The following is a 15,532-nucleotide window of genomic DNA, read 5'->3' on the forward strand; positions in this document are numbered from 1 at the left end:
CAAGGAAATAAACGACTCCCGTTGTCTCCCGCTAGGTCACTGTCACTGCACCCAATCAAGCATTCGCTCGAATGCTTCTTCCTGACATAGCAACACCCAAAGTTGATAGTCCCTCGCACATACCTCAATATTTGCTTCACGGCAGTCATGTGAGTTGTTGTTGGCGCCTCCATGTAACGGATCATTACTCCAACCGAGTAGGCCAAGTCAGGTCTTGTATTAACCAAGTATCTCAAACTCCCTATGACACTTCTATACAAGAAAGCATTAACAGGAGGGCTGGTACTTACTTTGCTCATCTTCAGTCTCGGCTCCATGGGAACTTGACATGCATTGCACTCAGCCATCCCAAGCTTCTCCAATATATTCATTGCATACCCAGATTGACACAGGGTGATAGCATGTGAGTCTTGCTTCACTTCAATGCCCAAGTAGTAGCTCAATAGCCCAAGGTCACTCATGTCAAATAGTTTCTTCATCTGTTCCTAGAACATTACAATGTGTTCGACGTTTGACCCAATGATGATAAGGTCATCCACATATACACCAACCACTTGGACTGCTCCTCCTACTCCTTTCTTGTACACAGCATGTTCCAGGGGACACCTGATGAACCCGAGTGACTGTAGGCACTTATCAAGCTTCGAGTTCCATGCCCGGGGTGCTTGCTGCAGTCCATACAACGCCTTCTTCAACCTCAACACTTGTCCCTCGTGGCCTTTAGCTGTGAATCCCAAAGGCTGTGCTACATACACCTCTTCCTCTAGCTCTCCGTTCAGAAACACAGACTTTACGTCCATATGATGTACTTCCCAATTCTCCTGTGCTGCCAAGGCAATCAATAGCCGTACAGTTTCAAGCCGTGCAACTGGAGCAAATACCTCATTAAAATCTACTCCCTGTTTTTGTACATAACCCTTCGCCACGAGTCGAGCTTTGTGTTTTACTATCTCTCCTTCAGGATTTTTCTTCACCTTGTATACCCATTTCAAGCCAATAGCATGATGCCCTTTTGGTAATTCTGCATATTCCCATGTGTTATTCCTCTCAATTGCTGCTATTTCTTCCGCCATGGCCTGTTTCCAACTCTCATTGCCTGCTGCTTCTTCATAAGTTGCAGGTTCTTCTAAAGATAAGAAGCATAGCCCTGCTTCATCATCCATCTCAACTGTGTCATTGTACACATCTTGTAGAGAACGATACTTACGAGGCCTCTCCGAGCTTGTTGATTGTTCTCCAGTATCCTGTACATGATTATGTCCTGAGGGAGTGTGAGGCGTAGTCACACCTCCAGAAGATTGCTCAATTCCTTGTTCATCCAAATTATGTGCACATTCACCCTTCTCAAATTCGTAATGCACGGTGAATACATCACGTGAATGAACTCCTGAATCTCCTCCTCCTTGTATATTCTCCCAATTCCACTCCTTATCCTCTTCAAATATTGTGTCCCTGCTTACTCTCAACTTCTTTGAGTTAGGATCATAAACTCTGTAGGCTTTTGACCCTGGCTCATACCCCAGAAACACCATTGGTGTACTCCTGTCATCTAATTTCTTTGTGTGTGGTTTTGTGATTTTCACGTGCACCAAACTACCAAATACTCTAATGTGATGTACCTTGGGTTTATGGCCAGTCCACTTCTCATAAGGTGTTACTCCTTCAACACATTTTGTTGGAGCTCTATTGAGGATATACATTGCTGTCTTGACTGCTTCAGCCCAGAACTCAGATGGAACATGTTTGCTTTTTAATAAGCTCCGAGCCATTCCCACAACAGTTTGATTTCTTCGCTCGACGACACCATTTTGTTGAGGGGAATATGGTGCTGTGATGTATCTTTTGATGCCCAGTTGCTCACAATATTCATTGAATGCAACATTTGTAAACTCACCTCCCCTATCTGTCCGTAGAGCTCGGAGTTTTGAATTTGACTCCAGTTCTGCTCCTGCTTTTATCTTCTTGAAAGCAGCAAATGCCCCATCCTTGCTTCTCAAAATCTCAACCCACATGTATCTGCTATAGTCATCTACAATCAGCATGAAATACTTGTTTCCTCCTAGTGTCGTTGGAGAAATTGGACCACACAGGTCACAATGCACAAGTTGAAGTGGTTTTTCAGCCCGAAAGCTTGAGTTATGAGGAAACGGTGTGCGATGTTGTTTTCCTACCACACACCCATCACATACTTGCGTTACATGATCAATGACAGGCATTCCTATCACCATTCCCTTCTTGGTCATATTTCTTAACACCTGGAAATTTAAATGGCCATAACGAGCATGCCACAGCCATTCAACTTCAGTTAGTTTCCCCATTAAACACACTGAATGAGTTTTTTCAGATTCAAGACATACAATCTGTTTCTTGATCTTCTCACTTTTGCTAGTAACCTTCTAGATCTATCATACACCATTAGGCATCCATCTTCTATCACAGTCATGCATCCATTCTCATCCAATTGATCTAGACTTACAATATTGCTACGAAGCCTAGGTATGAAATAAACACTTGTAAAGAGTCGATGCTCACCATTTTGACACTGAAACATCACAGTGCCTTTTCCTTGAATGTCCACGACAGAGCCGTCCCCAAACTTGACTTTGCCAGTTATAGTCTCATCAAGTTCTGAAAACCACTTCTTGCAGCCTGTCATATGGTTGCTTGCTCCTGTGTCGAGAAACCAAACAGTGTTCTCATGCACCACCTCTTCTTCTCCATCAAGCTTTGGCTTCACTTTCTCCTCATATAGCATTACTCCCTCTGTTGCCAGCTGCGCATGATTCTCAATCTCACAAATTTCTGTCGCCAGGAGAGCTGGTTCCTCATCGTCCCCTTGCACCTCCGCCAAGTAAGCCCTTTCATCCTTCTTCTTAGATCGACATTACGAGGCAAAGTGCCCATAGTTTTGACAATTGTAGCACTTCACCTTGCTCTTGTCAAACTTTCTCTCACGATGATTGGACTCATTCCAGCGACCACCTTCACTGTGCCCGCGACCACGACCACGGCCACACCCACGGCCATGACCACGTCCACTACTAGTTCCTCGTCCTTTATATGAATTGGACGAGCTCTCTCCTTCTCCTTTCACTTGTTTCCCTTTCCACTTTGCACTCGTCAACAGGACATGTTCTTCCTCATTGTCACCATAGCCCCGCAATCGTTCATCATGGGTCTTGAGCGATCCGATGACCTCCTCAACTGCCATCGTGTTGAGATTGCCAAATTGTTCGATGGTGGATGCAATCTGAAGGAACTTGGGAGGGACTGCACGAAGAAGTTTTTTGACAACATAGGCCTCATCTATCTTGTCGCCCAATGCACGAATCTTATTGACAATGGTGGTTAGCTTTGCACCAAAATCATCTACCGTCTCCACTTCATGCATGCGAAGACCTTCAAACTCATTTCTCAGAGTTTGAATTTTTGCTTCCTTGACGCGCTCAGCGCCCATGTGCATTGTCTTCAACATCTCCCATGCTTCCTTGGCCGTCTCCTTCTCAGCCAACACGAGAAGTGTTTCCTCACTGATTGCTTGATAGATGGCTGCGAGAGCCATCTGATCTTTCCGTGTCTCTACCTCATCATTGAGGTCAGTGGGCTCAATGGCGTCCCATACGCCTTGTGCACGCATGTACACCTTCATATTGATCGCCCATGCTGAGTAGTTGCTCTTTGTGAGCAGCGGGTACTGAAGAGAGACTGTCCCTTCTCTTCCAGTTGTCTTCAGCGTCACTGTGTTGCCAGATCCGCTACTCGATGGTGTTGCGTCCGCCGGCATAATCTTTGGCATTCAATCCCAACAAGGCTCTGATACCAAATGTTGGTTTCCAGAATCTCTTCTCTGTGTACGCACACACCCTCAAGAAAACAGAGGAAGAAGAAACACAATTATTTCTAACTGCAACCACACCCAACACACTACTTTACTGTTATATATATAAAAGAAAACTGAATACAAGAGACATGCAAACGTGCACACAAAAAAAACTGAAAGAAAACTGACTGACTGAAAATAACTAACTAACTAACCTATACAATAGATAAAGCTATCTTAACAAGATTAATTTCAATAATGGTGTCAGTATTGTTCACGTTTAATTATTTAGACATAGAGCTTTATGCTGCGCATAGTAGAAATATGCATAAGGTTCTAATGCATACATACAAAAAGGCAAATGCACATATCTGAAGTCAAGAATGCACACAAACATCTCATGTATTAATGCAAAGGTCACTTCATGAGGACACCAACTTGAGACTCCACAAAATTTGTAATGATGAAGCAACACCTAGACCAAAATTTTTTTTTTTTTTTGACATTTCTCATCCATGTCTATTGACTAAAGAATGCAAAGTTTCTGATTTCTAGTTTGGCCTTACGAATTGAAAATTCAAAAACTTAATGGGATAGGCATATGGAATATATATCTGAAAATGTTTACATACTTGAGCACTTTATGTTAATTTGTGAAACTGTTGTATCTTTGACTATGTAGGTTATGAATAAAATTCTAAAAAAGGGATTAGAGATGGGCAAAAAGGTGGGATGGTGGGAATATAGAACATGAAGAAAGTTCTGAAGTTTTTCAAAAGTTCAAGATGACAACCAAAATATTTAATCCTAACTTTGATCTCTTGTTATGCAATTGGAATGAAAGAATTCAGGTCTTGATCCACTAGATCAAAATTATATTCATTTGCAGAATTTCTCTTACCAGCCATCTTGGAGACTCTGGAATGAGAATGTGGCCTGCAAGGAGTCTAAAGCACGGAAGGAGGCCTACATGACTAGAAACAACTTGTAAGTTTCTTCACATACAGTTCATATATATTTTTGTATTTGCTACAGTTCTTTTTATTGCATGATTATTCTACTATTTGAAAAATATGTCTATAAATATTTAAAAAAGCTTTACCAATGGCTGCTAGGATGCGTCAGTTAACAAATGTACTGACTATAAAAGCAGCTGAACCTCCAGCACAGATCAATAGCTGATTAGATGAGCAAACACATTTCTTAGCCAATTATGCCTATTAATTGGAATCTACTTGAAATCCAAAAGGAAAAAAGGCCTTCTACTAGCTACTGACCTGGTTCAAAGTAGTAAGCACTCCTCGTAGATTCTTAGGTGCAATCTCAACAATGAAGACCAACACATATGAATAGTAATCACTGTGAGGAACATTAACCAAACCTGTAAGTATCTTGTTAACAATGTAACTGTTTGTATTTGGGAGTTAATGTCATAGTGCAATTGTACTTGGAAAAGCAATACAACCGAAAGTGATATGTTAGTTTTTCAAAGATATATATTTATTCAAGGATTGTTCGACTTATACCATATAAGAGAGGACTCCAAGACCATAATCATTGGAGAGTCTCTCAAACTAAAGCATTAAAGCATCCAATTTATGATGACAGTATGAAAATCATAAGTAGAGAGCTTAACTGAGTAAGAACATATCCCAGCATAAGAAATCTACTAGGTGAGGTCACTAAACTTTGCAAAGTAAATAACAAGCCATCCCATAAAGCATAAAGTAGCTGATACTCTCATTGCCTGCTCCATATTTTCAAAACATAACTACGCATCATTACTAACTTTGTATGAAACATACACTTATCATTGTTAGCTTTAATGGTAGATTTCACTGTGTAGCTCAGGAGACAACAAGCTGACATGACAAATTCTGAATGAAGTTTTAATGCAAGTGAAACTGCAGGTAAACTCATATATTATTGGAACTTATGGGAAATATCTCCCCCTTGGCCCCTTAAGACAAAATCATTTGAGTTTTTACTCAAAAATAGTAAGGCAACTTTTATTTCTGCATCTCTTCAATTCCTTTTCAATTGCAATATGATGCCTATGCTTCCTATGAAAGCAATATTAAATGAAATTCCACACAATGTTACCTTGCAAACTCCAAACATCAGCAGGCCAAATTTGTCTGCAAACTACAACCACCTAATATAAATCCACGCTTTTCTCTTCAGCAACACATCAACTTTAGTTCCACAATGAAAACTCTTAAAACTATCCTCCTCTTTGCCTTCTTGCTTATTGCATCCCCTTTCATCGCCAATGCAAGCGACCTCGATATTATCACCGACTTCATTATCCCACAAAACCTAACACTCCCAATGAGGAAACTTCTTCACTTTCAGTGGCATGCGCATTCTTTTTTATGATAATGGTCATGTACCCGCTTCCTTCACTGCATATAAAGCCCCTGCTTTGAATTCCCTGCACTTTTGGGCCCAAGTGTTTCCTTTGCTGTCCTGTTTTTCCCTTCAGAAACTATAAACCCTCCCCATACTCACCTGAGGTTATTGAAATTAAACTTGATTTTGGATCAAGCTTAATTTTGGGTTTATGATGGAATTATTCTAAGTTTGACCAAACCCAAAATTAGGTCCAAATTCTAGAGGTTTTCTAGAAACACTCTAGAAGATTGATCACCTCCTTAAAGTGTTCTAGAGAAATCTTTAAGCTAAATATCTAGATAATAGTATAGAAACATCTAGATAATTTGTGATAAAAATATTTAGATATTATGTAAAAATTTCTAGAGATTAGAAAAATATCTAGGAACTATGGAGGTAATATTAGAAGAATCTAGATCCTTTGTAACATATCTTTGGGAGGCTATAAATACCTCCTCACCTCTCTCATTTGTAAGTAAGAAGAAAAAGTTGAACAAGTGAATAAAGCAAGTTCAAATAAAGAGTCTTCATCTTCATAAGTTCTCTACATTTCTCTAAAAGTCTTTCAAGTGTTCTCTAAGTGTTCTTCATATTCTTCTTCATACTTAGAGGTTTATTCTCTTGGTTTCTTTCGGGTTTCTCGAGGTATTACGGTCTTGGGCTAGTGCTAAGCACTATCGGTGTTATCTTTACATGGTATCAGAGCCATTCTAATCTTGTGCTCTTCAAGACCGGGGTTTAAAGAGAGTTCGGGTTTACTCTAAGTATGGAATCAATGGGTCGTGTCGTTGGATTGGGAATGGAGATCTTAAACCAATCTAACTACCGGTTATGGAAGTCATGTATGGAGTCATACTTGGTTAGTGAGGACTTATGGGATGTCGTCGGTGGTAGCAGCACAACACCACCAAGGGGAGATGCTGCAATAGCGGAAGCCACAAAGGAGTGGACACGGAAGAATGCCAAGGCGGAGTTTGCTTTGAAGAGGTCAATATCTTCAGGACTATTTGAGCATGTCTCAAGATGTACATCCGCAAGTGCTATTTGGCAGGCACTAGATCAATTGTTCAACAAGAAGAACGAGGCTCGTCTACAACTGTTAGAGAACGAGTTGGCGAATGCGAAGCAGGGGGAGTCTTCAATCTCAGAGTTTTTCATCAAGGTAAAAAATCTTTGCTCTGAGATTAATACTCTCAATCCGGAGGAGTCGATTTCGGAAGCACGGTTGAAGCGGTCTATTATTCGTGGTCTACGACCCGAATATACACCGTTTGTTACTTCAGTTCAAGGATGGGCTACACAACCTTCCTTGGAGGAGTTTGAAAATCTACTAGCTTCGCAAGAATCACTAGCCATGCAAATGGCGGGAGTTAAAGTCCATGATGACTCGGGGAGCGCTTTTGTAGCGGGGAGACAACAAAGCTTCAGAGCCAAACCCAAATATGGTAATGTGAAGAATAATGATGGACGAGAAGGATCTTCTACGGGAGACAAGAAGCGATTCAAGTGTTATCGGTGTGGAAAACTTGGGCATTTCAAAAAGGATTGTCGAGTCAAGCTGAAGGAAACAAATATGGCGGAATCAAAGGGTCATACTGAAGACGAAGAATGGGAAAATGTTTCACGATAGAGGCTGCTCAAAAATAGTAAGGCAACTTTTATTTCTGCATCTCTTCAATTCCTTTTCAATTGCAATATGATGCCTATGCTTCCTATGAAAGCAATATTAAATGAAATTCCACACAATGTTACCTTGCAAACTCCAAACATCAGCAGGCCAAATTTGTCTGCAAACTACAACCACCTAATATAAATCCACGCTTTTCTCTTCAGCAACACATCAACTTTAGTTCCACAATGAAAACTCTTAAAACTATCCTCCTCTTTGCCTTCTTGCTTATTGCATCCCCTTTCATCGCCAATGCAAGCGACCTCGATATTATCACCGACTTCATTATCCCACAAAACCTAACACTCCCAATGAGGAAACTTCTTCACTTTCAGTGGCATGCGCATTCTTTTTTATGATAATGGTCATGTACCCGCTTCCTTCACTGCATATAAAGCCCCTGCTTTGAATTCCCTGCACTTTTGGGCCCAAGTGTTTCCTTTGCTGTCCTGTTTTTCCCTTCAGAAACTATAAACCCTCCCCATACTCACCTGAGGTTATTGAAATTAAACTTGATTTTGGATCAAGCTTAATTTTGGGTTTATGATGGAATTATTCTAAGTTTGACCAAACCCAAAATTAGGTCCAAATTCTAGAGGTTTTCTAGAAACACTCTAGAAGGTTGATCACCTCCTTAAAGTGTTCTAGAGAAATCTTTAAGCTAAATATCTAGATAATAGTATAGAAACATCTAGATAATTTGTGATAAAAATATTTAGATATTATGTAAAAATTTCTAGAGATTAGAAAAATATCTAGGAACTATGGAGGTAATATTAGAAGAATCTAGATCCTTTGTAACATATCTTTGGGAGGCTATAAATACCTCCTCACCTCTCTCATTTGTAAGTAAGAAGAAAAAGTTGAACAAGTGAATAAAGCAAGTTCAAATAAAGAGTCTTCCTCTTCATAAGTTCTCTACATTTCTCTAAAAGTCTTTCAAGTGTTCTCTAAGTGTTCTTCATATTCTTCTTCATACTTAGAGGTTTATTCTCTTGGTTTCTTTCGGGTTTCTCGGGTATTACGGTCTTGGGCTAGTGCTAAGTACTATCGGTGTTATCTTTACATGGTATCAGAGCCATTCTAATCTTGTGCTCTTCAAGATCGGGGTTTAAAGAGAACTCAGGTTTACTCTAAGTATGGAATCAATGTGTCGTGTCGTTGGATTGGGAATGGAGATCTTAAACCAATCTAACTACCGGTTATGGAAGTCATGTATGGAGTCATACTTGGTTAGTGAGGACTTATGGGATGTCGTCGGTGGTAGCAGCACAACACCACCAAGGGGAGATGCTGCAACAGCGGAAGCGACAAAGGAGTGGACACGGAAGAATGCCAAGGCGGAGTTTGCTTTGAAGAGGTCAATATCTTCAGGACTATTTGAGCATGTCTCAAGATGTACATCCGCAAGTGCTATTTGGCAGGCACTAGATCAATTGTTCAACAAGAAGAACGAGGCTCGTCTACAACTGTTAGAGAACGAGTTGGCGAATGCGAAGCAGGGGGAGTCTTCAATCTCAGAGTTTTTCATCAAGGTAAAAAATCTTTGCTCTGAGATTAATACTCTCAATCCGGAGGAGTCGATTTCGGAAGCACTGTTGAAGCGGTCTATTATTCGTGGTCTACGACCTGAATATACACCGTTTGTTACTTCAGTTCAAGGATGGGCTACACAACCTTCCTTGGAGGAGTTTGAAAATCTACTAGCTTCGCAAGAATCACTAGCCATGCAAATGGCGGGAGTTAAAGTCCATGATGACTCGGGGAGCGCTTTTGTAGCGGGGAGACAACAAAGCTTCAGAGCCAAACCCAAATATGGTAATGTGAAGAATAATGATGGACGAGAAGGATCTTCTACGGGAGACAAGAAGCGATTCAAGTGTTATCGGTGTGGAAAACTTGGGCATTTCAAAAAGGATTGTCGAGTCAAGCTGAAGGAAACAAATATGGCGGAATCAAAGGGTCATACTGAAGACGAAGAATGGGAAAATGTTTCACGATAGAGGCTGCATCTTTAGGTACATCCACAGCAAAAAATCTTGGAAATGATTGGATTGTGGATTCTGGTTGTAGCCATCATATTACCGGAGACGAGAAGTTATTTTCTAGTCTTCAACGTCATGACGGGAAAGAAGCCATCATTACTGCGGATAATTTAATCCACCGCGTTGAGAGGGAAGGGACAGTCGTTATTGAAGGAGATGATCGAAGCCCAATCACTCTCAAGAATGTATATCATGTTCCTGGAGTAAGGAAGAATCTTCTCTCTGTGGTGAATGCGGTTGACTCAGGTAACTACGTTTTATTTGGCCCAAGAGACGTTAAATTCTTAAGGAATATTAAAGAATTAAAAGCGGACGTGGTTCACACCGGAGCACGGGTTAAGGATTTATATGTTTTATCGGCCTCAAATTCTTATGTTGAGAAGATGAGTACGAATGATAATGCCTTTATATGGCATGCTAGGCTTGGTCATATAAATATGACTAAGCTAAAGGTTATGGTGAATAAGGATTTGGTTAACGGGCTCCCAAAGTTGAAGATTCATGATGAAGGAAAGCTTTGTGAAGGCTGTCAATATGGAAAGTCACATAGGCTTCCATTTGACAACTCCACTTCACGATGCAGCGCTCCGTTGGAGAGGGTCCATAGTGATTTGATGGGTCCGACGAGAACATCCTTCTATTCTGGGTTTCGGTACATGTTACTGTTTGTTGATGACTTCTCACGATACACTTGGGTATACTTTGTGAAGGAAAAATCAGAAGTATTCTCCAAGTTTCAAGAATTCAAGGTTACCGTGGAGGGAGAATTAGGTCAGAAGATCAAGACTTTAAGGACGGATAATGGAGGGGAGTTCATGTCAAAGGAGTTTCTCTCTTTTTGCCAAAAACATGGTATCAAGAGAGAATTTACATGTCCGTATACACCTCAGCAAAATGGAGTAGCAGAAAGGAAGATAAGACATCTAAGCAAGACATGTAGAAGCTGGTTACATGACAAAAATTTGCCTAAGGCCTTATGGGCGGAAGGCATGAGATGTGCAGCGTATGTCATCAACCGGATGCCACTTAGTCCGAACAATATGAAGTCTCCTTATGAGATGGTTCATGGGAAGAAGCCAACGGTGAAACATCTCAGGATATTTGGATCAATCTGCTACGTCTACGTGTTTGACTCTCAAAGAACCAAGTTGGAGGAAAAGGCGAAGAAATGCATCTTTGTCAGCTATGATGAACAAAGGAAGGGCTGGAGGAGTATAGATCCAGAGACACACAGGTACACCATGTCTCGTGATGTTGTCTTTGATGAAGTTTCCTCATTTTATGGGCCACCTCAAGTCTTGGTCGAACAAGAAGGTGGGGGTTCCTCCAAGATCGATGAACCAGTTGTTCAAATGCCAAGTGAAAGCGGAAGTCTTGAAGAAGAGACGCAAGGTGAAAGGGGGAGCACTGATCAAGAGGAAGATGAGGAAGAAGATCGTAGTTCCATGGCTAATCAACGGCCAAAAAGGAACATTGTTAAGCCTGCTCGGTTCAGAGATGAAAGGTTTGTCACTACTTACTCATGCTACTTTGCAACTCCATTAGATAAAGAGGAGCCATCATCGTATGATGAAGCAAAAGGAGTTCAAGAGTGGGAGGGCGCAATGAAGAACGAAACTTGGGATTTGGTTCCAAAACCCAAGGATGTCCAACTCGTTTCTTGTAAATAGGTGTACCGAATTAAGTGAAAAATAGATGGGAGCATTGACAGATTTAAGGCAAGGTTGGTTGCTCGAGGGTTCTCTCAAAAATATGGAGAAGATTATGATGAAACTTTCAGTCCAGTGGCAAAGATGACTACGGTACGCTCACTTTTATCTTTAGCCGCAAGCTTTGGTTGGAAGTTATGGCAACTAGATGTGAAGAATGCTTTTCTATACGGAGAGCTTGATAAGGAAATCTTCATGGAGCAACCGCTTGGTTTCAAGTCACGAGAGCATCTTGATTATGTCTGCAAGCTTAAAAAGGCTTTGTACGGGTTAAAACAAGCTCCTAGAGCTTGGTATGGAAAGCTTGCTCAATTCCTTCAGTTTTGCGGGTATGTGCCATCAAATTCTGATCTGAGTCTATTCTTCAAGAAAAATGGATAAGTCCACGTGGTGGTTCTTCTTTATATGGATGATATGATCATCACCGGGAATGATGATGCTAAAATTGCTCGTCTACAAGAGGATATGTCGGTGAGGTTTGAGATGAAGAAGTTGGGTGAGTTGAACAATTTTCTTGGTTTGGAGGTCGAAAGGGTAAATGATGGAATATTTGTCGGCCAACAAAGCTACGCAAGAAGGATTGTTGAAAGGTTCGGAGTACACGAAGGGAAGACACGTACTACTCCGATGGACGTGAACATAAAGCTTAAACGCGATGAAGGGTCCTTGCTACCTGATCCTCGACCTTATCGCTCTCTTGTAGGAAGTCTTCTATACTTAACCATTACAAGACCTGACCTTGCCTTCGCGGTGGGTCTCGTAAGTCGGTTTATGCAAGAACCAAGGAAGCCACATCTAGAAGCGGCAAAGAAGATTTTGAAGTATGTAAAGACAACTCTTGGCATGGGTCTGATGTACAAGTACAATGCCAAGGTTTATCTTCATGGTTTCACGGATGCTGACTTTGGTGGAGATCTAGATGATCGAAAATCAACTTCAGGGTATGTGTTCTTATGTGGAGACACAAGTGTTTCGTGGTGCAGCAAGAAGCAAGCAATGGTGTTATTGTCTACCACTGAAGCGGAGTATAAAGCTTCAACACTCGCAGCTCAAGAGTGTATATGGCTTCGAAGACTCCTTGAAGATTTGTTGGAGCCAATCAATAAGCCGGTTACAATTTATGGAGATAATCAAAGTGCTATCAAGTTGGCTAATAATCCGGTGTTTCATGCAAGGACGAAGCATATCGAGTTAGAATATCATTTCATACGGGAGAAGGTGCTTGATGAAACAATTGAAGCTTTGGAGGCTCGAAGCGAAGACAACGTTGCAGATATCTTCACCAAGTCACTACCAAAGGGCCAATTTGAGTTACTTCGCTCGAAGCTCGGGATGGTTGACAAAATCAAGTTTAAGGGGGAGTATTGAAATTAAACTTGATTTTGGATCAAGCTTAATTTTGGGTTTATGATGGAATTATTCTAAGTTTGACCAAACCCAAAATTAGGTCCAAATTCTAGAGGTTTTCTAGAAACACTCTAGAAGGTTGATCACCTCCTTAAAGTGTTCTAGAGAAATCTTTAAGCTAAATATCTAGATAATAGTATAAAAACATCTAGATAATTTGTGATAAAAATATTTAGATATTATGTAGAAATTTCTAGAGATTAGAAAAATATCTAGGAACTATGGAGGTGATATTAGAAGAATCTAGATTCTTTGTAACATATCTTTGGGAGGCTATAAATACCTCCTCACCTCTCTCATTTGTAAGTAAGAAGAAAAAGTTGAACAAGTGAATAAAGCAAGTTCAAATAAAGAGTCTTCCTCTTCATAAGTTCTCTACATTTCTCTAAAAGTCTTTCAAGTGTTCTTCATATTCTTCTTCATACTTAGAGGTTTATTCTCTTGGTTTCTTTCGGGTTTCTTGGGTATTACGGTCTTGGGCTAGTGCTAAGCACTATCGGTGTTATCTTTACAGAGGTCTGCTGAGCTACTATTTTTTATTACTGGAATGTTGGATGTGGGTTTTATGGACACTGCAAATAATTTGTATACCCAAACATTGAAGCCTGGTTATATGTTTGTGTTTCCAAAACGATTGGCGCATTTTCAGAATTAAAAAGGGAAAGAACCAGCTATTGCTATGTCTGCTTTTGGGAGAGCAAGTGCAGGGACTGTGTCGATTCCTAAAACTCTGTTTGGGTCAGGGGTCGATGATGAGGGAATAGATAAGTTGTTGAAAACTGATGCGACGAACGAAAGTATTTGGTACACGGGTTCGAAACGAATCAGGAGTGCAAATTTCTAAGAAATAGAGGAGGAAAGTGGGTACTGACCCATTAGGGTTATTGATCCAAGGTCATTGTCGGATCCGATGAACCTACGGAGGTTCCGAACCCAAGGCATCGACGACGCCGATGGGATCTTCTGGGCGCCATCCTAGGACCCATCGGCGTCGGTGGACCCCGCCGTCACCGCAGTACATCATCGCTTACGTTGCACCAGTGGAAAAGTTAGATCTAAGATCGAGGGATTATCACATTAGAGAGAGAAGCTAGGGTTTTGGGGGCGAATTGGTGAGAGGAGAGAGAAGCTAGGGTTTGGCGAAGGAGGGACTGGAGGACGACGGTGGTGTGGTGTGGTGCGGTGGGGGCGTTAAGGCCAGAGGAAGGGTGGAGGGTTGGACTTAGGTTTTGAAAAGCTTGGGAGAGGATTGAAAAATTAAAGGGTTTGAAAGATGAGGGGGAAAGAAAGGCGGAAATATTTTGAGTGGTGGGGATACGAAAATTTTGGGAGCGCCAACCTAGACGAAATTTGAAGGAGAGCAGAGGTTATAAGAGAGAGAAATCACCACTTTCTAAATTGTTTCCCCGGTTAAATTTGTTCCCACAAATTTAGTTTCCCACCCATTTTAATAGAAATATCTATTTTTCTTTTAATTTAATTGAGATATAGTTTGCAGCTGTTTCAAATAGAAAGCAAAAATCTGATTTTACAATAACCGTATCAATAAGCTTTAATAGCAACGGTTTAATCAATTAACTGTTACTATAAGGAGCTTTTGTAGTAGTGGGGTCACGTACAATCAATGAAAGATTCGTCGATAGGATATTACACGGTTTTTAGATTGATCTTGAAGAGAAATGGGATGTATCCGTGTTTGTTAGATTCTCGTTCAGAGTACTTGGGTGATAATAGTTGATTGATCTATATCAATTCATATAATTTGAGAGTCACTTTATTAGATCAAATATCAACAAAATAAATTTAAAAAAACATTGCTACATTATTATTACTATGTTAGGGATATTTTCCATACACATGTGACATGATTACAAATTAAACAAAAAAAAAGTTATATTAAAAACATAAAATATGATTTTTAAACTTAATCAAGCTAATTTAGCCAAATCAAGCCTTTCTCGTCCATTTCTAATTCATTAATTTAATTTTTAAATAAATAAATGAGTTGATCTAATTATGACCATTAATGTCTCAGATATAATTTTGGTTCGAGTTGGGACAACTTGCTTTGGTAAGGAGTCAAACTAGTCTCCATCCCAGCATGCCCGTCAAAATCTTTATAAGCCCACGTAAAATCAAAAAATATCACCCAAATATAAGAAAACAAAAAAGCAAAAAGATTCCCACCCCCTCTTTTGCATTAAGAACCGCATGTACAAATTCAAAGAAGCATCCATCCTCTTTCTCTCATTACCAAAAACTCTCCCCACTCTCTCTCTCTCTCTCTCTCTCTCTCCCCCCTTCTCTCAAATAAAATAAAAAGCTCAACAATAATCTCCATCAAGATCCTCAGTCGTCTTCAACAATGAGCCAGACCCAAAAACCCCTCCTCCTCAAAGACTTCCTCGAGCTCGACCCCCACTCCGACTACTCCAACTCCTTCTCCCCCTTCCCTCGAAAACCCCAACCCCCCACCGTCCGCTTCCTT

General features: G+C 40.6%; 1 protein-coding gene and 1 pseudogene across 1 annotated transcript; one reads left to right on the forward strand and one right to left on the reverse strand.

The window, feature by feature from the left end:
• LOC109826605 lies at positions 2,318-3,784 on the reverse strand. The gene is made up of 2 exons (XM_020393629.1): positions 2,930-3,784; positions 2,318-2,872 (listed from the first exon to the last, which is right to left on the reverse strand). The coding sequence occupies exons 1-2, from the start codon at positions 3,782-3,784 to the stop codon at positions 2,318-2,320; spliced, it is 1,410 nt and encodes a 469-aa protein (XP_020249218.1).
• On the forward strand, positions 8,072-13,888 carry LOC109826606 (annotated as a pseudogene).

The sequence above is a fragment of the Asparagus officinalis genome, chromosome 10 (genome assembly GCF_001876935.1).
Source record: "Asparagus officinalis chromosome 10, Aspof.V1, whole genome shotgun sequence".
Classification (NCBI taxonomy): domain Eukaryota; kingdom Viridiplantae; phylum Streptophyta; class Magnoliopsida; order Asparagales; family Asparagaceae; genus Asparagus; species Asparagus officinalis.